Source organism: Solanum pennellii, chromosome 1, assembly GCF_001406875.1.
Source record: "Solanum pennellii chromosome 1, SPENNV200".
NCBI classification, from domain to species: domain Eukaryota; kingdom Viridiplantae; phylum Streptophyta; class Magnoliopsida; order Solanales; family Solanaceae; genus Solanum; species Solanum pennellii.
Window position 1 is genome coordinate 99,375,798 of NC_028637.1, and position 25,714 is coordinate 99,401,511.

Sequence of the window (25,714 nt, forward strand, 5' to 3'; positions counted from 1 at the left end):
TAAATGTGTAAAGGCTGGTAGAGTGTGTATTGCTCAAAAAGGTTTTCTACTACTGCAAGCTAAAGAATATTATATGTTAGTGTATTTCAAACCTAACTTTAGGTTATAAAACTTTGTTTACGTAATAATATTTGAATCTAAATACTGAATACAGAATTGATCTAATCCTATTTCCCTTGACAATTTAGTTCACGTAGTCTATTTTAAAATTCATATTTAATTAAATCTGTCTTTTGTTGTGTCATTTTATATAAGAATTTTCATCGTCAATAATTTTTTATTGGACATCATGTTCTTGTTTATTGTGTCTTCTAAATAACAACAAACGGCAACCAAAGTGTGACTAATTAGCTTTTTTTCCAGTGGTAATATTAGGCTAATTACAATTAGTAAATTAAATTTAGATGTTTTGCTTTGTGAGATTTGGTTGCTATCATTTTCAGCACAGAGATGCGTGCAAAAATATCATTAAAAGACCACCTTGAAAATGACATAAAGTTTGATAATCAATTAACACACACATACTTATGCAACTAAAATTTTCTTTTTTTTTTTAAAAAAAAAACACCAAAGTAAAGTATTGATTCGTTGGTGTCATTGTTCAATTAATTTTACATACACTACTTTTTGATATAAATTCTTGGAAATTTCACATCATTAATTGGCATGCACAAATATTTCAAACTACAGTGATGTGGATGATGGAACTGATTATAAAATTTCAATTGATATTTAAAAGTCAAAATATTTTAAAATTTTACTTTAGAACACTATATATACATTTATTAAACAATATATATGTATTGTATTAATTTTTTTATCAATAGGCTTTTCATATATACACTTCATTATTTCCTTTCATACAATAATATATACACATTATATATATCAGTGTACTTTTAATTTCACCCCAAATACTGAATACACTTTTTGTAAGCAATGTGAATATTTACTTTTTTCATAAAAGACAAAATCTGGTTTTCCTTTATTTTTGTACTTGTTATTACTATATTGGGCTTCTCGCAGATCTTTATTATGTTATGAGTTTGACAGCAGTTCTTCTTGGGCCTAAGATATTGGTCTTTTCTTTTAGCCCAACTGAAAAATAGCCACTATTAATATCTGTCCTTTCCAAAAACAAGAAAACTGAGAAAAAGGAAAATGCAAATGAAAATGTACATAAAAGAAATTTAACCTCTTTCAAGTTTTATATGTTAGCTACTCTCAGAGCCGAGGTAGCAAATACCAAAAGAATAGTCCAAGTGCGCACAAGTTGGCTCAGAAAACATCAAAACATTCAAAGAATAAATAAACACATTGAACCATTTAACTTACAATATAGTTTCCATATGTCTAATATATACAAGCATTACCTAATAAGAGTTTACTCACTTCACTATGTTTCCCATGACAATTTGAAAGAGTGAAGCCCTTTCTACCTATTTCCTCAAAATTCCATACAAAAAACAGAGATCATTATTTGAAAGTACATATATATGAGGGTTAATAAACACCCCAAAAAATTTAATTTTTCTCTAAACTGTAACTAAATTACCAATTCTAGCTAAGCTGCTGAGGTCTTCATGTTGTAATCAGAAACTGAACTTCTTAGATTAAGCTGTTTAAAATCATTGAGGCATTTCGTGGAGTTGTACTCAGCTGCATCCAAGAGTTCTTCTGAATATGTCCTCTTTCGCTGGAAGTTATGTTTGTAGCAGTCGTCTTCAGTCTTCATTAGGACGATAGCCTGCGATAAGATCATTTTTTCAATCTTCATGTAGAACCAGAAAAACATGCAAAAATGAGTTGACATTTGCAAATTACAAACTTGCCTGATTCATTCGAGGCCGCATAAGTGGATTCTGTTCTACACATAAGCCAGCAGTTATAATAACGCGGTTCATCTCTTTTGGATTGTAGTTATCACCAAGAACAGGATCAATTAGTTCTTTGACATTGTGCTTATGGAGTAAAGGTTTTGCCTACATTTGAATATGTGTAGTAAGGATGTATTCGTGAATTAGATAATATGGAATGTATGATGGAAGACGTGACACGAAGAATGTACCCAAATCACAAGGCTCTGCTGTGAATCATCTAGTGCTTGCCTTCCAGTTATTATCTCCAATAGCAGCACACCAAATGAAAATACATCAGTTTTCTCATCCACTGTGCCATGCATAAAATACTCCGGAGCAAAATAACTGACAATATCAAGAAAAAATGCATTAGATCTTCTTGCAAGGTAGATGAAGATATCAGAGAAGTTCTCTATGCTTTTAATGTAAGATTTCAGGACTACAGACCCAAACGTGCCTTCAAACTTGCCCACATTATGATGTGTCCACTCTTTAGGAAGCCACTTTGCAAGGCCAAAGTCACAAATCTGCATTCACAATACACATGCTCAGAGTATGTGATAATCAAGAATAATTTGCAGCAAACACACGAATCATCGTGTCTACTATGTACTAAATTTATATGGATGATGGAACTCAATCAATACTTTATCTGACTAAAAAGAGAGGTAGAACCACTTTGCCTGTAATTTTTCTCTGTCATGATTCTTGGACCATTCGAACTTAATCCACGAGTATTACAACTATGATCAGATATCTCGGAATACCAAATGATGTCATACAACTATGAATATTATTTCCTAAAAACAATAATGAAGATGCAATTTTCTTTTCTTAAATGGTTATAATATTTTCCATAAAAGACACAATAGTAGTCTAGGAATTTTCTGTACAAGTAAGCAAAACAATGTGTTTTGACCATTATACATGTGAAATATTAACATGTATTTGATTTTTTCTTGACCGATAATGTGATTATATTCGTAAAGGACAGAAACGTAGGTGTGGAATTTTATGTGATATAATATGAATTTTCCTTTTTCTTAAATGGTAATAATATTTTCCATAAACGACATAATAGTAGTCCTGGAATTTTCTGTACAAGTAAGCAAAATAATGCATTTTGACCATTGTAATTGATTTTTTCTTGACTGGCTATATGACTATATTCATAAACGGCAAAAGTGAAGTCTTCTTCTCATGTTAGAGAAACCCTATAAATTCTAATGAGTTTCTCACTTATTTGCACATTCCTTCTTACAGAAAAAAGTGAATTACAGTCTTTATCCTCTTGACTGAATTTTGCTTGTCTTCAAAATATCTTGAGTTCTTTTCTCTTCAGATCACCCACCACCTACAAGGAGGAACTGTATGCTACATTTTGTTCCAATTCTTGCCTGCAACAACAACTCTATAATCCTATTTATTCCCAGGCATGAAGCTCTTGATTCCAGCAAAGTCGAGACGTAACTGACATAGGTGGTCAGTGCAAAACAAAGGGTGTTTAATGTTTTCTATTTGAAAACCATATAAATCGCATCTGTGATGTATACGCGATGTATCTCACATGATACATACGCATCCATTTTCTAACTCTTTCCATCTTGTTCTTTTAAATTTCCCTTCTCCTATATCTATTTTTGTTGCTTCTCTAATTAGTCTACATCAAAAAAGATTGTTTTTTCTTCAAAAGGATGTTGAAACATGTGACTGAATCTTATACATGATGTATCTCAATTCTCACATGATATACATCTATCTAGTATTAACTCTTGTTATCTTTGTTTTTCTCTTTTTCGCTTTTACCAAGGATACACTCCCTCTATATCCGGCATCTCCTGCTAGTTTCCGTTTAAAAACATGTTTTCCACTGTACATAGGATGTACCGCACATAAATATGTACTCATCCATCATCTACCTCAATTTCTATTTGCTCTTCTTTATATTCGGTTGCTCACTTAATTGCCAATCTTAAATGTAGGTGCTTTGTCCATAAACAAGCAGAGAATATATTCTACCAAGAGGTGTTATTGAAGTGTGCATAAGAAGCTGGGTAATGACTCTAATCCTCCTAAACACGAATCCTCGGATTCTCAAATCTGCTTGTCGAGTTCTCGGATTCCCTCACTAGGCATTAGTTCTTCAAAATGTTGAAAGGAGTTCCCATCAGAAGACTGCCTTCTGTCCAATCTTTAGCTGTTCTAAAGATATCAAGAAGGAAAGGCAGAAGCGTGGGGGAAATGCAACAACTGGTTTCTACTTTCTATCCCTTCATATCATCCTAGAAGGACTTTACCCTATTTGGCTGGATTAGTGGTGCCACCAATTTTAGCTAAAGGTATGTGATCTGTTTTAACGTCTCTATTCACAACATTCAGGCTTCTATGTTAAAACATATATATATATATATGCATAACCACTAAGACAATTATGTAACACACCTATCTCAGCGTATATGTTAGATATAATCTTTTCTTCCCTTAATATTCAATCTTAAATGCAAGTGCATTTTAACCATGTTAAGAGAGACGTTTATGTAGATATGCCCGAATTTGTATTCATTTGAGTAAGGAGCAGAGCTTAGACAACTGTAGATAGTGTTCTAGCAGCAATCCAACTGAAGGAAGGTATATTGACATTAAACTACACTCAGAGAAGACCAGATTATTTCACAAAAATTGTGTAGATTATGGTAGATTTAAAATGCCAGATTGTATAGTACCTGAGGCACAAAATCCTCCGTAAGTAGAATATTATCAGCTTTAATATCTCTGTGTATAATCCGCCTTTGGCAATTCTCGTGAAGGTACATTAGGCCATTTGCTATTCCAAATATTATTTTGTACCTGGCAGCCCAATCTAGTTTTTCTCTTGAGCCTGAGAAACAACAAAATACCTCGTGTTATAGAAGAAAAAGGCGGTTTATCAATTACAAACAGAAATATTGTCTTGTAACTAGAAATTTTGAGACAAACCACGAAGAAATGATCCTAAGCTCCCTTGAGAAGATAACTGAAGAACTAGGTATGTCCCTCCTTCCACTCCATAACCAACCATCCTTGCAGTATTAGGATGGTCCACGTGTGCTATAGTACCTATTTCACATAGGAAACTTTGTTCCTGCTGCGCTTCTGTACCCTTATTGAGGCGCTTAACCGCGATAAGCTGACCATCAGGTAAACAACCCTTGTAAACTTCAGCGTACCCTCCTTTGCCAATCAAGTTATCTGTCAAAGAAGGAGATCAACTCTATAATACAGATATACTTCAAAATTTTCCAAAGTTAAAATAGATCAAAGAGTAGTAAATAAGCCCTGGATGCAAGAAAGAGAGACGTCAAACACGATTACCTACCTTTGCTAAAATTGTTGGTTGCGCTTTTCAGTTCAGATAGGCTGAAGTTCTTCCAGGAAGATGTGAAGTGGTAGATTCCGGCTGCCACATTCTCCCTCGCACTTCTGCTTTTCCTTGTCGACATAGTTGGCACAGCTAACGGTGGAAAAGAAGGTAATCTCTTGACAGAACTTCTTTTCCACATCTTGAAGAACTTATGCCAGCGAGAAGACGTTCGTGGATTTGACAACCTGGTTTGAGAACCTGAAGGTTTGTCTGTAGGAGAAATGGAACCATTCTCTGTGTTTCTGATGCCCACTTCCATAACTCCTCTTGGAGAATCATCATCATGTTTCTCCCTTTCCATCTCGAACATTCTAAGGTCTACAACAGGAACATCATCCATCAAAGGCAAAACATAAAAAAAAAAAAACAAGAAGCCATAGTACACAATCTCAACTGATCTCACCTTGAGCAGATGCTGACGAAGACATATTTGCTGAGGTATGTTCTGCATTCATACTGATTCCCTTAGCAGATTTCCTATAAAATATCAACCAAACTAAATTATTCAAACATATTAAATCACACTTCCCTCGGTCTTGCATCAAGGAAAGTATAACTAATCGCAAAGCATGGAAGAAACTTGGAATTTTATTGAAATTCTATGATATGGTACCCCTGTTTTTTGTTCGATCATATTATAGAAATGATCAGCATTCAGCTAGATAGATACTTGTATACCATACAAATCAAAGCTATGTATAAATTAAATTAATTTGATATTTATGATTAAAATTAAGATATTCTAAATGATTCAACAATAATTCTAAAATTCCTCTTGATTCAACAATAATTTCTTATAATACGATATTGCCCAAGTTTAATTCAATATGCACATTGCTTTTCACTTTTCAAATTGTTTTTTCTTAGTGCCTTTTTATTTGTTTAAATTTAGTCATATCAAAAATTAATCGAAGGGATAAAAAAAAAAAAAGGTCCTACACAAGTACATTTTATATGCTTAATTATTTATATGGTGGGATATTTAGGGGAAGAATGTTGGTTATTATTGTCTCATAGTACATAATATTGGTTAAATCCCACTTGCTATTTTATAACAAATGACTTGTGTTTTATATATCTTCGAAAACAACCTTATTATTTTTCATGCAGATTATTGGGAAATTGTTGTCACCCTCATATTCAGTAACAAACTGTCATTATAATTATTATAACTTAATTATAAATATTAGATATTGGCTAGTAAGTGAGATTTTGTGGACATATTGACTATTACTTTTTTCTAATTAATGCAATATAGACAAGGAACCTTATTTTATGGGCAATGTTCCTTGTTCTTTCGTAATCTAATAATAAGCTTATATGGTGATTTATTTATTTCCGCTAGTATCATTTTGAATTTCAGTTGAACATATATATAAAACTCACACGTGATACCTTGTTATAATAAATTATTAATTTCGTGAACGATTAAGAAAACGAGTCAAATATATACATAAATGTAAGTTATATACTAGCTAAATTATTGATTGAGAAAATATTTTTTAATTGAATTTATACCACTGGACAAAGTGTGTTGCATTATATATTTTTTCGGCCTTTATTAAAAATAAAAAATTTCTAACAAAAATAAATACAGTTTTTTTTTACAACTATAGACAGGCTATTAGAAGCTCTAAAAAGTAAAGCACTAGTGATTATTCAAATAAAAATTGTTAATTTGTGTGCTTAAAAAGTCGGCAAAGTAATTAGAAAGAAGAAAGTTATTAGATAAATCGTGTTAGGTGTTATTTATTTTCATGTATAGTCTTTTTAATGTCAGACTGAGATATACATAAATATGGGGTCCTTTATTTGCCGGTTGTTAACCATGCATTTTCATTCTTATTTTACTCAATTTGCTATTTGATATGTATAAAAATATGGCCTTTCATAATTGACTTATTAATATTATTTTTATTTAGTCATTTCATATATTCAAAATTTACTGACCCGATTAATTCAAAATTAGTGTTAGATAGACTGGGCAATCGTAGGATTAATCAAATTGCTCTATGTTGAGAAGTTATATATTTTTAGGAATCAAACTCGAGGGTGAAGGGTTTTTAGCCATAGCACCACACTCCTCAATGTTGCATCAAGGGTTATAGTGGTATGGTAAGTGTTTCTTCATTCTTAACAATAAGTCTCGAGTTCGAATCGTTTTGGATATCAGACGCTGAGCGAGAAAAAAAGAGGTTTAACTTAGTTAGGAGTAAGGGTATAGTCTGTACATTTTATGGATATGACATAACTCAATAGCTTTGATTTTGACTCTACATTTGTACTAAAAAAGTTGCTATATCATATGTATAAATAGTGTATCATAATCCGATAAGCAGTGGCGTAGACACATATTGGTAAGAGTGTCCAATTGGACACCCTTCGTCGGAAAAAAATACCATATATATAAGTAAAATGATATACGAAATAATTAAATAACATATTTTGGACACCCTTAACATAACAAATTATTATTTTTGGACACCCATTGTTAAGTTCCTGGCTCTGCCACTACCGATAAGATGGTTTTTCTAAAATTCATAACTCATAAATTCAAAATACAGACTTTATCTTAGTAGGAAACTACAACAAATCATTGTTGAAATATGATGGGTGATTACACATTCTTGATTGAACCTTCCAACCTTTTGTCTCAATTATTTGTATCATGACACCAGAAAAAGCGTATCTTTAACGTATCATTAGCGAGTGTTTAATTTATGAGTCTTGACATACCATAGAAGATACATATATGGCAGACTCGAAAGAAAGTAGATTCATAGCTCTAATCAAGTGGACTCTTCAAGCAAGTGGGCCTACCTATAATGGGGAGGCCAAATTTAGCCCAAAAATAATCAACTGAACTAAATTTTGGCCCATATTCAAGGCCCATAGCAATAGTTTTTTTTTTGGGAAACTTTCATATATAGCCACTTAAAATAATTAATTACTCTCCATAGCTATAGTTTGATAATTACAATTTGTAGCTACATGTTATATGGAGGAGAGAGGCGAACGATACTGGGAGAGATAGGAGAGAGGCGAGAGAGAGGGGGAAAAGAGTGGGAGAAAAGTGAATTGTATGTGTATATTGGTTAGAGAATTGTATATTATACATATGTATTTGTATATATGGCAAGAGAGATTGGGAGAGGGAGGAGAGAGGCAAGCGATACCGAGAGAGGAGGCGAGAGGCGAGCGAGAGAGGGCATAGAGTGGGAGAGAGGTGAATTGTGTATGTATATAATTGTATATAACTGTATATTGTACATATGCATTTGTATAAATGACAAGCGAGAATGGGAGAGGGAGGAGAGAGGCGAACGAGATTGAGAGAAGGAGGTGATAGTCGAGCGAGAGAGGGCAGAGAGTGGGAGAGAGGTGAATTGTATATGTATATAGGTTAAAAAATTGTATATTCTTTTGAATTATACATATACAAACACGACTAATTATACAAATTCGAAGTCAGCCCACGTAATAATGTTAGTCACGAGTGATAATCATAGCAAACTATAGTTATGATGAGTAATTAAATAGTATAAATTTATTTTGTTGCGTTTTCCCTTTTATTTTGCAATAAAAGTGTCACTAATATGAATTCGTGACATGTAAGGCTTAAAAAAACACTTTAAAAAGACCTAGAGTTGTCAAATACTAATAAGAAGTCTTGATTTTTTTCATGTCTGTAATAAATGTATAAAATTAGTATGAAATAAAGGAAAAATTATACAATCAAGCAAATAGAAATAGGTAAACTAAGATTAATTACATCGTGATATGTTTTAAACCTACTTCTATGTGTTTTTGATCATGAATATAAATTAAAAACATAAGTTACTTGTTTATTAGTAAGTTTGACGATGTATTATTCCTATAACGGTAAAATTAAAGACCTACAAATTAGACAAGATCTCTTCCCTTCAACAATCATTCCTTTATACAACTTTCGTGATATTCATGTAGACATTCAAGAGTGCCAATTGTCTCATCATTCTCATATTCACATTGGCAGATAACACATTATTTCTTCTACATCGTCAGTACCACTATAAATTCTTGTTTTCATCATATTTCCTATAATTTCCTCAGTGACCTCCTCCTCCTCCTCCTCGCTGCCTTCCTCATAGAACAGAATAGCTTCCAAAAAGCTTAACAAATAACTATGGCATCAACATCATCATCGAATTCACTTTCAGTTGTTACATCATCATCATCGATGAATTCAGATGTTGACTGATCAAAGAAACTTTGTTGATTATATATATGATAGTCCAGATCCGTAAGATTTGAATTGTGATTTAATAAGTAGTGATTATTCGGTTGAGGTTGAGGTTGATCAATAAATTCCCCTATTATCCTATTAAACAAATAATCAAATGAATTCACGATCGATAACTCTAAATTATGTATAGTAATCAATAAAAGTGTAGAGAGCAAATATTGTAACAATGAAGTAAGCAGTATGAGGAATACGAGTTTATACAGATTGTAAAAAAAAAAAAGGGCTAAGAAATTACCATTCCGAACACGTAGTTCTTTACTTACTAGGACTAGTAAAAATCATATTACTATATTTTATACAATACAAAATACTAATATGGAAACTCTCTAACTCAAAAGTTTAATTTACAATTTTACCACAAAATTAAATAACAATTTAGTCCTTTTACATTCAAACATTATTACCAAATATATCTAATTTCTTGGTTCCTAAATTTGACATTAAAGTTCCTTCAGATATGAATTAAGTATTGATGATCTCTTTACGAAATATTATTCTATTTATTTCAAAATAAGTGAATTATTTTAAAATATTTTTCATAATTCAAATTAACTTAACTGTGCAATCTGCAATAATAATTTTAAATTTTCTTTCGGTTTTATCTTGAATTTGAATTTTCTATGCCATGTGTGGTAAACTTTAATATCTTAGTTGAATTGGAGGGTAAGTATTATTGATCAATGTTTAGTCATTATATAGAATAATCTAACAAATAAATAAAAAGGTTAAAATTGAAATATTGTCTAATTAATATGTTAATTATTATCTTCTTAAAGAGTGTGAAATATCACAATAATTTACTTATTTTGAAATGGAGAGAGACAAAGCAATCAAAAGATCTTTGAAGAAAATTTTTAATTCAAAGTTTTTATAATCAATTTTAATTTCCATTTAGACTTGTTAGTGTGACAACGATTGCCTGAAAATTTTGTGGTTGCTATAATGAGGTGATGTATATGTACAAATATTTGACGTTTAAAGCTCATTTAGTTGTTGTAAACAAAACTGCAATTTTTTTTTTATGATTTTGTGGATCAAATCGAAGAAATTTATTTGTTAATCAATTAAATCGAAAAAAATTAAAATATATATATATATAGGACACGACTTTTTAAATATTCACACTTAAAATATTATGATAGGACATTATAATATTTAATTTGAATAAAGATGGAGTTTAAATATTGTTCAAAGTTAAGAAGGAAATTTAATTTTTAAAGCAAACTTGAGGGGTGAAAACGATTTTCACCATTTTACTTTTATAAGTAAAATGTTTTTTATATAATATTATTATATTATATTTGAGTATAACTGTTATAGAGGGGGCGACGGAGGAGTTATTTTTTTTTTAAATAAATATTTTTACAATTAATGTCACTTTTTTTTAATTTATTGATCGATTCAATTTTTATATTTTGAAATAATTTATTTAGGAGAGTTAATTTTTCAAAAAAATAAGAAATTCGCTATAATTAATGTCACTGATAGCAAAATACAATATTATTATAGTGAAGTAAAAATAATAAGGAAAATCAATTTTAAAGAAGATCATGCCGTTGTAATAAAATATTTTATTATAACAAGGTTTGACTCCTCTAGATTGCAATTTGATAATTTTATCCCATAAAACATTTACTTCATCTTTTATTGAAATATTTTTGCTCTTTTAAAACTTGAAACTTTTTATGCTCTTATTGAACTTTTTTCTTTCTCCTATTTGGACTCAAACTTGTATTAGAATATGAAGCTTTCTTATAGACCTTGACTTGTTTTTAACTTGTTTTAAAATGTAAGTGAACTTGTCAATTCTATATAAGTTTTCAATTCAACAGAAAACAGAGAAAAAAAATATCAAATAAATAAAAGAAATTGCAATGAACTATGTTTACAAAAGTAAAAGTGAAGGTTCTGTATAACATGTGTTTATACTGAAGATCTACAAATTGGACAATATTTTTTTCCGGCAATAACCACTGCTTTAAACAACTTACGTAATATTCATGTTACATAAGTATTAATATCTCTGAATAAGTCTCTCATATAATCTGTGTCATTGAAATCATATCCAAGTTCACTTTCATCAACCATTCTCCTTGTTGACCGATAATAATAATCATCATCATAATAATAATTATAATAATAATCATCATCATANAATATCTCTGAATAAGTCTCTCATATAATCTGTGTCATTGAAATCATATCCAAGTTCACTTTCATCAACCATTCTCCTTGTTGACCGATAATAATAATCATCATCATAATAATAATTATAATAATAATCATCATCATCATAATAATAACCATAATAATAATAATAGTAGTAATAATAATAACACTTCATGTGATAATTCATCATTGTAACATTGAAATCGCTCAAGTATGGATCCTCATACCAATGTGGATGAGTGATGTTGCTTGAAACGTAGTAATTTGGTGGAGTATGATAATGGGGAGGATCAACAGGTATGAATTGGCAAAAGTTATGTGAATTTAAACTCATGATAAATAACGCTAAAAAAGGAAAAAACTATGTATTTGCTTCTAAATTTACAGAGGAACTAATGAATTAATATTACTAATGAATAAAAGTGAGTTAAACTTTGTTGAGAGCAATTAGTAAGCAGCAACATGAATTTATAGATTGGAAAAGAGGGTTAAGCAACTACCCTTCCTTAACCGAACAGAAATAGGAATATAATATCCAATCGTGTTCAGGTAATTCTTTACTTACTAGGATTAGGAATAATAATAGTAATAATTATTATAATATTAATATTTTTCACAAACTTTGTTTGGATGGTTGTTACAACCAGTTTATATTTGTTTCATAATATAAGTATATAGTATTGTATTGTATTATTTTAATAAATATATAATATTTGAATAGATTGTATCGTTTTGTGTTGTTACATTATGTTCATACATTCATATACGATAGAGCTACTATGAAAAATTAAAGTAAAATATGAAATATAATTATTAAATAATAAATAAAGATGGAATGAAAAGAAAATATTAAGATAACAACGCCATTATTCTAAATCAATTATTACATAAAATAGATCTTTTCATAATTGTCTAACTATAAAATTAAACGATTATAACAATTAACGCGGATATTATAGTATTTAAAATAAAACTTTATTTTAAATATCTTTTGATTAAACTCGTTATAGTGGCAGGCATTGTCTAAAAATTTATGATTGTCTAAAAACTCAAAGATTTTTTTTTTTTTATAACTCCTGTTTGAACTTTTTTCTTTTCTCCTATTTGGACTCAAACTTGTATTAGGAGAAGCCCTGGGGTAAATATAGAATTTTTGAAATTTTCAGTTCTCCCTTTTGTTCTTCCGCTCTCGCCGCCGTTAACTTGCCGGCAAGAAAAAGAACGATGGATTCTTCCGACAAGTGGAAGGCTCTATGGAAAATATGGTCATCCTTTTCCTCACCACTTCTCCTCTCGAATTCACACGAAGAATCCTCTTCAAAACGGCGCCGGATTGATAGTCCAATTGGACCTTTGATTTTCAGACCATGTGAAGAAACGCTGACGCCACTCCTTCGCTCGCCATTGTTATCAACTCGGCTTCCTCCTCCTGTACCTGACCTCTCTCTACCGAGATTCCTTCAAACTTCAAGTGGTATGCTTTTTTCTACCGCTTCTTCAATTGCTACAGAGATTAGTCCACAGGTTTCTGACACAATTCACAACTTTAACTCAATCCAGTTTCTTCCTCTTCCTAATTTTGGTGAAAATAGCAAACCCAATTCAATTATAGGAATATCTCCAGCGGGAGAGAATTATGACCAAGTTGGGCTATTTATGCTCTGTTCTGAAGATACCCAATTTGTGGCTAAGAAATTCAAGAATGGTACATCTTTTTTAGTGCATAATCACAAGCTGAATTTTAGAATTTTGAGGTTATTAGTGAACCCAGTTAGTGAAATTGATGATTCTTGTTCTTCTAGTTGTATTACTTTTGGGTATTTATTGGTTTGTACTTTGTATTCTGTTCATTGGTATAGCGTAAAGATAGGGGTTAAAGGAGATGAAAATGTTATGTTAGATTATGTGGGTAGTGCTGATAGAAACTTGTTCAAGGGTGGGACTGTTTCTCATGCTTGTTGGAGTCCACATCTGAGAGAAGAGTGTGTGGTGATGTTGAAAAATGGGGAGATGTTTTTGTTTGATATGGGTTCTTGCGGAAAGAGTCAGGCTTTCTGTGCTTCTGATGTATTGCAAGGCAAGAAATTGCAAGTTTTGTGGGATAAGTTGGATGGAGATGAACATTGGGTGACCTGTGAATTTAGCTGGCATCCAAGGATTTTGATTGTTGCAAATTCAAGGGCTGTATTTTTGGTGGATTTGAGGTCAGACAAGTGCAAAGTCTGCACCTTGCTAAATATTGAGGCAGTGTCGTCGGGTAGAACTGATAGATTTCTTGCACTTTCTAGAGTGGAGGCTGACGTCTTCTGTTTTACTGCTGTTTCTGGACGCTCCCTTCTTCTTTGTGATGTGCGGAAGCCATTGATGCCATTGTTGCAGTGGGTACATGGCCTGAATAATCCAGCTTACGTGACTGTTTTGAGATTGTCTGACCTGAGGCAACGTACTAGAGATGATAAATGGGCTTGGGCTACTGAATCAGGGCGTTGCATTTTGGTAGGATCATTCTGGGACTGTGAATTTGCTCTATTCTGCTATGGGCCAGACAACAATCACAGCCATAAATTTTCAGAAATTGCGAGGCTCAGTAAATCAGTAAATGCTTGGGGGCGACCTTCAGACCTCTCACTGTCTGGTCGTGATTGCTGTTGTGAAAGTTGTCTTATGAGAGCATATTTCTCTGAAGATATTCTTCCTGATTGGATTGATTGGAGGCAAAAGAAAGTCATTGTTTTGGGGTTTGGTATTCTCAACAATGGCCTTTCTATCCGATCAGATGATACTGATAGCTCTGCTAGCTTTTCCCTTGTAAGGTTAATGTCCTGTGGCAGTTTAGAAGCTCAGAGATACACTGCAGAATGGGACTCTGTGGAGAAGTCAGACGCACCTTATGGAGGAAATTCTCTGTGTTCTGAAAATAACCTTCTATATGATATGGGTGTTGAAGAATTGGAATTAAAGAAGAGCCACATCTACCTGGGCCTTGACTTTCTTAAAGAGTATCTGAATGGAAGTCTACCTAAATTCATTAGTAGAGTATACAGAGAGAATCTAAAGGATTCTGAAGAAAACCGGTCGGAGTTCCACCAGCAAATATGTCAGAAGCTTCAAGAATGTGGCGTCACAAGACTAAAATCATCTCTAACTGTTTCTGATGTAATCAAAGGTATCAGCTTGCCAGCAAGCATTTATGAGATTGCGCTAGAAAGCATTAGCATCAGTTTGCCTAATAATCTTCTGGGGTTCACTTTCTCTGCCTTCTTGAGATTCCCTGAATTTCCCCTGAAACCGAAGAAACTTCCTCTAGAATTTTCTGACATTTTCGACAAACTATATCCTCTGCCTTTTCCCTTGCATAAATGTTGTATTGATGAGACACCAGAAGAAGTTCCGTCTTGCCGTTCTTCTGGTCCCGTTCTTCCTCCTCCTTTTCTGGTAGCTCTTAATAACCTTCGAATTGCAGAAAGAGATATATTGCCACTTGATGCTGAGTTTAGGCTTCAAAGTGATAAAGTTCTGAAGGTGGCCTGTGAAATCGGTTTGTCATACTCTGATAATGAGCCTGATGATGGCTATTCAGTTTCCCTTGATGCAGATACTGAGTGCCCTAGTGATTGGATGGAAAAAATGAGGCCTCTCTGTTTACATGAACCTGTGGCATTCTCAGACTGTTATATCTCAAAAATGGATTTGGGAGTAGAACCTGATAAAAGATTTACAACCTTCATCTATAAAAAACACGAAGAACCTATCTCAAATGCCAGCAAAGAGATGACAGGAGTGGAGTTGTTCGATGAGGGGTGTCCAGTAGAGCTTAAATTCAATGATAGTCTCGCAATGCTGGGGGCAAATGAGCTGCAAACTTTTAGATTGTTGAAACAAAAGGATTTAGGTTTCCAAAAAAAATTTCAGCTGTATCAAGAGTATTTAACTGGATGTCATAAGTGATGACAAGGTCCCGAGTTTTCCTATTTACTTCTTCTAAATTACTTGGCTATTTTATTTGAAATATGATTGTTTCAGTGAAGTACTGTTAGGAGTATCCAGTGTTCTCCAAGAAATACTACTTTCAATGAGGGAACCATGTGTATCAAAGATTGAAATGGAAGAAGCTGAATTGTTCTCACTCAAGAATTCAAGACAGAATGGGCCCACGACAGTCAAAATTTCATTTCAAGTAAGAACTTTGTTAAATCTGTAATAATTTTTTCCCTTCATTTAGATTGTATGAGAGACAATTTAGCTAACGAAAATCCATAATTTGGCATTTTCTGTTGTTTCCTTTATATTTGTGCAGAGATAATGGAACTGTAGTGGGTGATTTGATGGGAAGACCAAACCAATTGCAAGACAAATTATCATCAACTGAACAATCATCCATATCTTGAGCTGCATTTGCATTCTGGTAAGTGGCTTGTGCCCCCCTCCCAGAACCTCTTTGTATCATTTTAAATTTAATGTTTATATTTTTGTGGCATCAGAAAGGTGCTAGTTAACTTATATTAGTATCAAACTAGGCTCATACTCACGGTTTATACAATTTTTTCAAATCCGGGTCACCTGTTATGGTTATGGCTTGAGGACCGGTAAATACTAGTAACAGAAATGATAAACTTGTCTGCGTCATCTATTGCAGCATCACCCTTTGTCACTGCCCAACTGAACAATAACCTACTGCCATAACGCCTTGAAAATCATCAAAGTACATCCCCTTTTTAGTTCGAATTCTCCCGACTCCCTACCATATTTATACAGAGTCAAGAGCATTTTGTAAACACAGGAAGACAAACAAACTCGAAAACAATAAGCGCGTCTATAGAAATTTGATGTTTAGTTGAAAAGAAGCATACTCCTAGTTTATTATCTATTAGAATAGGGGTAACTGTCCACTGACTTGCTTGTTGTTTTCTTCAGAAACAATCTGATCATTATGTACTGGATTGGCCATGGAAAATGGTATGGAGAACCAAAGCACACCCATTAAGGTGGCTTGTTTTGGATAGGTTGTTTTCAGAGAAGCTTGTTTAACTCAAGATAATCTACAGAGATCAGGTTTTCTCCTAAGCCACAGGTCTCATCTATGTGAAGAAGGGTTCATTGTAAAGTTGCTAAACAGCGTTGGGAACTCTTCCTGAATCTCTGTGGTGTCACTTGGCCTATGTTTACAGATATTAAGAGCCTAAGGGATAGCTGACTAGGACAATATTGTATGACAAGTGCGTGTGTATATATAATTCGAGGGGTATTTCAGCGCTCATTTAATCTTCCCACTGCATCAGCCTTGACGCCTCCTTCCATGTGCAGCACCGCCAAACGCCTCCATTTCCAGGCTCTATTCTCTTCAATTCCGTTTGTCTTTTAGCAGAGTTACCAACTGCATCCTTCACCAATTCTAACAACACCTTCTTCTTCAAACGTCTGCCGTCGCTTTGTCTTTTCTTGTTCTCAATTTGGTACTTCAGTGGCTACTACCTCAGGTAAGTTGTTTATGTTATTGGTTAGACATTTCATTTTTCTGCTTTCCGAATCCAGCAAATATTATGGTCATCTCTTGCTTGTGTGCATTTAATTTTATTTTGTAATCGTTTTTTAATTTGTTTATAGCCCACAATTTTTGGGGTTTCTTCACTGCCTATTAAATGTAATTCCAGTTGCCATTGTCATCTTTAAAATATATAAGAGATCATATTTCTTCATCGTCTATCATTTAACAACTGAAAGGTTAAAGAATTTTGTATTTGCATCTCCCTTGAAAAGTCAGTTAAAACAGTTTTTAATTTCCGGTAGTCTTTCTCATATTTAAGAGTATTATTAAATTCTTTCCTTAGGCTTAATTTAAGGTATTGGAGGAAGGAATTGGTAGGTAAAGCACTAGAGTTTTGTTCTTTCTGTTATACCTTTCCTCTTGCTATATTTGGTAGTGCTAGTTGGAATATTGTTGTTATGAGTTTTGATGGACATGAAAAGCTTGTGACTGAATTAAACCAGTCAAACAGTTCTGCTCTTACCAACTCAACTATGGTTGAAGCCTGTCGAGATCCCAGAAACACCGACTGATTTCATCGATGGTTTGTATACTATATGCAGGGTTGCCAGCTCATATCTCCGACATGGTTTTGCAATTCACATGTAATTGGTATTTCAAACTTGCTCTATATTGTCGTCATTATGTCCTTCTGATGGAGTTCGGGACATAATTATTACTTTCTTGTCATGTTTTATTTTGTTAAATTATAGTAATTATGATTGAGACATAGTTGATTGCCTCAACCTATTGATTGTTATGCTCTGGATACAAGCATTGGGTTCAAATTCTGTTAATATATGCTTTCAAGTCGAGAGTATATCGTATCTCCTTAACATAATGGACTATAAATCTGCTAAAATGAATTTCTCTTGTGAATAGACAACGATGTTTATGGAATATCAACTCGGCACAACACCTATTACAAAGTTCAGTAGATCAGGTGATAATGTGTGTCTTATTGAAAATGCAGGTATCTGTTTGTATTCAACAGTGTAGGGCTGTGGATTACTACTGAATGCGGAAGATTGCAGGTTTGTCCTGGTGAAATTGTCATTTTGCCTTGGTTTGCTATTGATATCCCGGATGGACCTTCACGTGGTTATGTCGCCGAAACTTTTGGAACTCATCTTCAACTTGGTGATCTGGGGCCAATAGGTGCTTTAGAATGTGCAAAACTAGTTGCAATTTAAACAACTGATGTTATTTGCTGATGATATGCATTTGAATATGTATTTAGTTGCAAATGACCTGGCTGCTTCGATGGATTTTCTTGTTCCTGTTGCCTGGTAAGAAGATGGCTCCCGTCTAGGTCACACTATTGTGTAAAGTATGATGGTGAACATTTCACTGCAAAGCAGGACTTCTCTCCTTTCTGTAGTCACTTGGCTCCCGTGCTTCTCTCATTTGTTAATATTTTAAGTTCGCACTTTTCAAAAATGTTATCAATCATCCATGATTAGTACCTCCTTCTATTCAATTTATTTGTCCGATTTTGACTTGGCAAAGAGTTTAAGTAAAGAAGGTTTTGAATCTTATGGTCATACACTTTAAAATATGTCAAGTGTACCAAAATATCCTTTAATCTTGTGATCTTAAATATGTCATGTGAAAAATTATAATTACTGAGGGAGTACTACTTTTAGAGGATCAAATAACAAATTATTTTTTATTTTCAATCAAACAAATAAAAAATTAATTTTGTACAATGACCAAGAGAACAAACCAAGTATCCTTTTTATATCATTAAAATTACTCTTTCCCCTATAGTACAAGAATTTTAGATGACTCTTCTTAATATTCGTTTAAAGCATTAGTAGTGCAACTTAATAATGCACTACAATAATTAAGAAAAAATGCCATAAAAAATCTTTGCCTACTGTTCTTTAAAACACATTATTCCGAATATTTTATAGCTAAATATTATGTCACTTCTATTAATTCAAATAAAATGATTTTTAATAAAAGATTATTAAGATTTTAAATGGAGAAAATTAAAGTATAATAATTAGTTTTCCTACTATTTTATTATTATTAATAAAATATTATAAGTGTAACTTAAATAAATTATAGATATAAAATTAATTTATTGGGCTTGTTATATATATACAGCGTGTTATGTATCAATACATTACATACGTCGGTCATTTTAGAAGATTCTTTTTTGAAAATGACCAACGTTACATTTACATACACAAGAAAATTGCAGATATAGGATATCGTTTAGGGTGTATATGTGTATTATTTTGATTCAATCGTTTATATTTGTGTATTATTTTGATTAAATTGAAAAACGATTGAATCGACCAAACCAAATCAACCTGCCACCCATCATCATGCATTAGTTCTAATTGTAATAAGCTCACAAGTTAGAATGAAGATAGTGTAATTATTGCCTATGGGCAACAGTTAAGTTCAATTAATTGATTAACTTTGGTTTTAAACTATTCATAATCAAAATTAATATAATTTTTGAACAATAAATTAGCAAAAAACATTTTCAAATTAAAAAGTATAGAATATTATTTGAAAAAATTACATAAATACACAATTTAGGATGATAATTTACAAAAATCTTTTCTCGAATACATTTTTATTCCCTATAATATATCATTTGCAATGTATCAAACAATCAATAAATAAATTCGATAACAATGAAAAACTCAATTTTTTTNAAAAAGTATAGAATATTATTTGAAAAAATTACATAAATACACAATTTAGGATGATAATTTACAATAATCTTTTCTCGAATACATTTTTATTCCCTATATCATTTGCAATGTATCAAACAATCAATAAATAAATTCGATAACAATGAAAAACTCAATTTTTTTTAAATGAATATATGAAATTTCGGTCCTAAATAAATCACCTGGCCCATAACAACACCCGACCCGACTTTTCATCAATTATTCAAAACAAAAAATATTCGCAGAGAAGATGGGATTTTGAGTTTTGGTAGCAATGGGGAGCAAGAAGAGGAAGAGAGAAAGAGCCACTACACATCCTCGTAACAAGTACTCTGATAACCCGCCAGATTTCTCCTTATTGGCCTCTAAATACTCTACCTTTGCACCTTACGTTTTCTATTCTGGAGATGGTCGACCAAGAATTGATTGGACCGATTTCAATGCAACACGTGAACTCACCAGAGTCTTGCTCCACCATGATCATGGACTCAATTGGTAAACACCCATTTTATCTTTTTCCTTTTTCCAGGTTACTCTTATGTAAAAAGGGTATCCGAGTTTTATGTTTTCTTGAACACGGAGCACCTAAACCTTAACGCTACTTTTCTGTTTCTTTTTATAGATTTTTAAAGATTCTTGATCCTGTGTTACTTCTAAGTTTACTATTCAGTGGATTGGCAATCAATTAGCTTTCTTTTTCTGTCCTTTATTATTCCAGTTATATACCCATTTCCCCTTTCTGGAAAAAAAGGTGTTTGCTTCACTGTATAGTATCCCTTGGTTTTATCTTGTATGAAAAGTACGATTTTATATGCTCAATTTGATGTTAATTTAGTTTCATTATAATTTTTTACTGCGGAAAGAAAATATCAAATCTTGAATAATGGTTTAATAGATGAAAAACATTGAAATTTGAATAGTTAAGTTAAGTTATACTCTATTATTCAAGTTTGTGTAAGTGATGCGAAATAGTACTCCGTCAATAATGGTATTTAAAATTGAATTGTGAAGTTAAAAACTTATATTCTTCAAGTTTGTGAAAGTGATTTTTTATAGAATTACTAATTATATAGTCTAAAACATTTCGGGTTGGTGCTGTCATACATGAGGAATGAAGGAACACTAATAATTTTCAAGATTTTGGTCACTGTGTTTGCTGCTAAGTTTATTGTTAAAAGTATTAGCAATCTGAGAATTTCTAAGACAAGGTAGTTTTTTCCTTTACAGTTCTAAGTTGTTTCTTTAACTTTAGATTCATTTTAATAGTTTTTTCCCTTTACAATTCTAAGCTGTTTCTTCTTTTAACTTCACCTTGCATGTCACTTTCATTCTATGGTGGCCTGGGAGAATTCAAGTAAAGTTATTTGCTTTAGAGTGTTGTCCACCTACTTGCCAGTGAACCAAGTCCCATATTGTTAAGTGGAGAAGGACAACAGAATGGACCTGTTATCTTTGATTTCGAAGCCGTAAAAAGCAGATTTCTTAGTTACCCCCAAAAAAGGAAAAGAAGCTGTCCACTTACCAATGATGGAACCAGAACCCTTGGCTTTTTTGATGTCATTTTTTAATCTTTTGATTGCTAAAAGTCCATAGGAGATGTCAAACCATAAATGTTTATCAAATAAATATTTTTATGAATGAGTTTTAAGCTAGAGGAGCCTAAATATATTACTTAATTACCAGTGGCACTGTGCTTCCAAGCTGAATTGGAGCTTTGATTAGTTTGATACAATATAAGCTTGGGATAGAACCTACCTACAGTTTGGTGTATAAACAGTTAACATAATGTTCCCCAAAAAGGAAAAAAAGAAAAAAAAAGAAAAAAGGAGAAACCCTTTCTTGTCTATGTTTAGTGACCAGCAGACTATAGATGCAGTTTAGATGCAAGATTATGTTTGTCTTTTGAGACCCCTTACATTCTAAATGATGCCATTCTCCCATCCGCATATGCCTGAACATGTTCTTTATGTAGGTGGATTCCCGATGGACAGCTCTGCCCCACAGTCCCCAACAGATCAAACTATATTCATTGGATTGAAGATCTTTTATCATCGGACATCATTCCTAAAGTTCAAGCTGACAGAAACACTGCTAAAGGTTTTGATATAGGAACTGGGACCAATTGCATTTACCCTCTTCTCGGTGCATCTCTTCTGGGTTGGAAGTTTGTTGGCTCTGGTAGCCCCCTCTAATTTGTAATTTTCTCCCTTAACTTTGCATTGTTGCTGGTGTTTCACTAATAGAACTGTGCTACATATTTGCAAAATATTGATTCCTTCAGATCTTGCTGTATACAGATTTTACTGATGTAGCTTTGGAGTGGGCAGAGAAAAATGTCAAAAGTAATCCTCATATTTCTGAATTGATTGAGGTCAGAAGAGTTAAAATGGAAAACCCAGCATCTTCCAGTGAGGAGTTGAATGATGAACCAGGAAAATATGGCCAATGTACGGACGCAGACTTCAACAATGGAAAGGCTGTTGTCATTGGGCCTTCACCTCCTGCTCATCTCCAAATGCCCTCAGGTATAGGAAAAGGTTATGGTGGACCACCTATACTTGTTGGTGTAGTCAAGGATGGGGAGAAATTCGACTTTTGTATGTGCAACCCTCCTTTTTTTGAGACGATAGAGGAAGCTGGATTAAATCCAAAGACTTCTTGTGGTGGGACTGTGCAGGAGATGGTTTGTCCTGGGGGAGAGAGTGCTTTTATCACTCGCATTATTGAGGATAGTGTTCAATTAAGGCAATCATTTCGGTAAGGAATCATTCTTAAAATCTGGTTTATTGCATTATGTGTTAGAGAAGTTTATCATGAAGGCGCAATTGTGAAGAGTCGTTATATTTCCTGACCCCATGTTTGCCAGGTGGTACACCTCAATGGTTGGAAGAAAAGCTAACCTAAAGGTACTGATATCAAAGCTTTGGGAGGTTGGAGCAACAATAGTAAAGACAACTGAATTTGTGCAAGGCCAAACATGCCGATGGGGGCTTGCCTGGTCATTTCTCCCTGCTTCCAAGAAGATTGTACCATCTCATGTGGCTGAAAAGAATAACATGTCATTCATGCTTGAGGTCTGATATTTACTAGCCTTTTATTCGGTCATCTGGCAATCATGGGGAAATTGATTAGTCTGATAAAACAGAGCTCAAATATCATAAGATTGTCTGTGAAAATTAGAAGTGGACTTTATGTTCCAGGACCCAAGTAATTTCCTTTCATTTGATACTGTCTCTTCTTTCATGTTCAAGTTTTGTGTCTTTTGTTAGAGGTGTTGCTGAGTATGATACAACCTGGTTGAAGTCTTTAAGAGTCTGGCGATGTGGCCCATGACTTCAGTTGCAAGTACAATTATTTGCAAATTGAAGTTTTGGATTTCTTAAATTGAAATATTTTTCAGTTGAAACAGTTGGTTTAAGGTGTATTTCAAGTTAAGTTTTTCAAGGCTTCAATTATTTATGAACTATTTTTGCAAGTGAAGTTCATGCCGAAATGCCCAAAGACAATTCAACTCCAACAAACGGCTTTCCAACTTCAACTCCAATATTGTGTACAGGCATACTAAGTTATGGGGGTTGAGTTAGTATTTTGAAGGTTTTGACTATTGTAGATGTGGAACTGGTTCTTCTTTAGTAAAACCTTTAAAGTACTAACTCAACTTCAAGTGATCTTTTTTATTTTGCCAACTTCAACTCAAAACAAACTCTGTGCTCTGCCCTCCCCTTCCCCTCACCTGGATGCAGAAAAAAAGTCGTCTGTCACTTGTGTTGACATTGTTATCCTTTTGCACTATAAATTGATTGTTGACACATTATGCATTCACCAAGGTTTTGAACTTCTACCATACATATGAGGTCATGTGTTCCTGAGGTCATGTGTTCCTTTGGCAGACTAACTAGTTTTGGCACGAAGTGGTTGTACTAGTTCTGTTAATTACTCCATTGCTGGTGGGTCCAAGATTTCTTATTGATCTCCAATGTTTGTTTAGGGTCTGCAGCGCCATCAGAGTGCCTTCGATGTATTGCAATCAGTGGAATCCTACTTCTGCAATATTGGTGCATCCTCTAAATTAGACTCTGCCTCATTCAAAGTTGATGTATGCTCCATTTGTTCTTCTTTATGATTATTACTGCACCTATTACATGTTTTTCCTGAATCTAAATGTTTTCTTCAAGGTAACTTTGTCAGCTGAGCAATGTAATACTATCCTGAAGACCCAAACACAGATTGGGACCGACCAGGATATATTGATATCTGCAAATTGTCCCTCTGACCAACTGAATGACATGCATCTCTGCGTTTCTGTAATTTTCTTATTGTAGTGATTTGCCTTTCGAACTAATGCCTCGTTACTCATAAGGTGGCTTGTTAGTCTCCTTATTATTTAGCATGATCTGGTCTAATGCCTGGTTGTATCTATAGGTCTTCCAGCAGATACCAGGGACACTTCTGGTGAAAGGATTATTGCTCCAGAAAGAGATCCCTGTACCAGGTTTGTCCAAAACCATTTGCTCAGATCCAATCAGTGCAGTGATAGTTCATTTTCTTCTTTTCCCTGCTTCCTGAACTATTTGGTTAGATTTGGTTGTCTCTCATTCCCCTTCGACAGATTCTTTGATAAAGTAATTAGGTAAATACTTTAATTGGTTTAAGAAAACTCATGTATATAAGCAGTACGTAAAAAAAATAGAGAGCCTACAGAAGAACCTGTTCCTATAGATAACCAATTTTCTATACAAATGGGAATATCATGGGTACACCAAAAGCTAACTAAAAGTAAGATGTTGGTCCTTGCATATACAGTCATTATCTATCTCCGTAAAAACTCTCCTATTTCTCTACTTCTACTGGACCCACATGATAGGCTAAAGCCGCCTAAAGGGGCAATAATGTCCTACGTCTTCTCTTCTTCAAAAAGGCCCAGCTATGTAGGGCATCATTCTCTAAACACACCTCGTCGGCTACACTCCAGACCAGTTCAATCCCCTAGATCAAGCTGATATCATCAGTCAATAAAAGGAAAGCTTCTTTCAAAGACAGCTTCATGAGACCTGCCTTCAATTACTAATTTCTCATCTTACACCTAGGAGGTGCTCAGTTGTGTACTAGTTGTTTTTTTTTTTTGTAAAATACCAGTGTCAGCTATAACTTAGATCTCTAGTCCCTTTTGGCTTACTAATTCTTCTATCGATGTGATTACCTTGGCAACCTGAATATTTTACTGCAGTATTCTGAAACAGCTAACTTTTTACTCTCTCTCTGCAAACATTTAGTTCCCTTAGTGATTGTTCATGGAAAATAGTTGTCAAGACTTGTCCCTGTCTCTAGTCATACTTAACTAATTTATTCTTATCTGTTTACTTAGTAGGTTCTATGTCAAAACAGTCTGCCTGGGTTAAGATACTTGGATCAACATATTCTCTTCGCCACCCTTGATGTTTCGTTCTTTTTTGCAGGGGTATTTTCTGTTATATTCCAGCAATTACAGGAAGACCTGAAGAGCAAATTTAGTAAAGGCATCAGATGATGGGTCCTTCTCTTGGTGCAGAAGATAACCTGCGTATGATCTGCAAAACTACTAGTGAGATGATAGCAGTGTGACTTATGTGTAACCTTTGCCTTTCTTTGCTCTCCTGTTTTATGATAGAATTTCTTGTTGTTGATTTAGGTCAAAGCAACTTCACTGACAGTAGCACTATTGTGTAGAAAATCTTAAGCTTGAATGCTATCCAAATACTCTCCCCAAATGATGTTTTACCCACTACTGAGCATTGTCATCATCTC

At 33.4% G+C, this 25,714-nt stretch overlaps 3 protein-coding genes across 7 annotated transcripts; 2 read left to right on the plus strand and 1 right to left on the minus strand.

Moving 5' to 3' along the window:
• Positions 1-1,288: 1,288 nt before the first annotated feature.
• LOC107007364 (receptor-like cytosolic serine/threonine-protein kinase RBK2) lies at positions 1,289-5,801 on the minus strand. The gene is made up of 8 exons (XM_015205962.2): positions 5,663-5,801; positions 5,215-5,577; positions 4,836-5,087; positions 4,583-4,737; positions 2,307-2,386; positions 2,069-2,204; positions 1,833-1,982; positions 1,289-1,747 (listed from the first exon to the last, which is right to left on the minus strand). Exons 1-8 carry the CDS (start codon positions 5,799-5,801, stop codon positions 1,565-1,567), a joined length of 1,458 nt encoding a protein of 485 aa, XP_015061448.1. The 3' UTR covers positions 1,289-1,564.
• Positions 5,802-12,801: 7,000 nt separating this feature from the next.
• On the plus strand, positions 12,802-18,717 carry LOC107008296. Of its 4 annotated transcripts, none has more exons than XM_027917022.1 (5): positions 12,802-15,890; positions 16,011-16,118; positions 16,628-17,190; positions 17,801-17,842; positions 18,211-18,717. In XM_027917022.1, the coding sequence occupies exon 1, from the start codon at positions 12,938-12,940 to the stop codon at positions 15,659-15,661; it is 2,724 nt and encodes a 907-aa protein (XP_027772823.1). In that variant the 5' UTR covers positions 12,802-12,937; the 3' UTR covers positions 15,662-15,890; positions 16,011-16,118; positions 16,628-17,190; positions 17,801-17,842; positions 18,211-18,717. The 4 variants fall into 4 exon arrangements, with proteins under 4 accessions (XP_027772823.1, XP_027772827.1, XP_015062760.1 ...); XM_027917026.1 differs by lacking the exon at positions 17,801-17,842 and having other exon boundaries at positions 16,628-16,784; positions 16,882-17,190; XM_015207274.2 differs by lacking the exon at positions 17,801-17,842 and having other exon boundaries at positions 16,628-16,765; positions 16,882-17,190.
• A 1,442-nt stretch (positions 18,718-20,159) lies between these two features.
• On the plus strand, positions 20,160-25,694 carry LOC107008552 (U6 small nuclear RNA (adenine-(43)-N(6))-methyltransferase). 2 transcript variants are annotated; one of them, XM_015207639.2, is made up of 8 exons: positions 20,160-20,425; positions 21,903-22,108; positions 22,228-22,687; positions 22,797-23,004; positions 23,919-24,026; positions 24,106-24,234; positions 24,353-24,422; positions 25,387-25,694. In XM_015207639.2, exons 1-8 carry the CDS (start codon positions 20,205-20,207, stop codon positions 25,455-25,457), a joined length of 1,473 nt encoding a protein of 490 aa, XP_015063125.1. In that variant the 5' UTR covers positions 20,160-20,204; the 3' UTR covers positions 25,458-25,694. The 2 variants fall into 2 exon arrangements, 1 of the variants encoding a protein (XP_015063125.1); XR_003578385.1 differs by lacking the exon at positions 25,387-25,694 and having other exon boundaries at positions 23,919-23,985.
• The last annotated feature ends 20 nt before the right edge of the window (positions 25,695-25,714 follow it).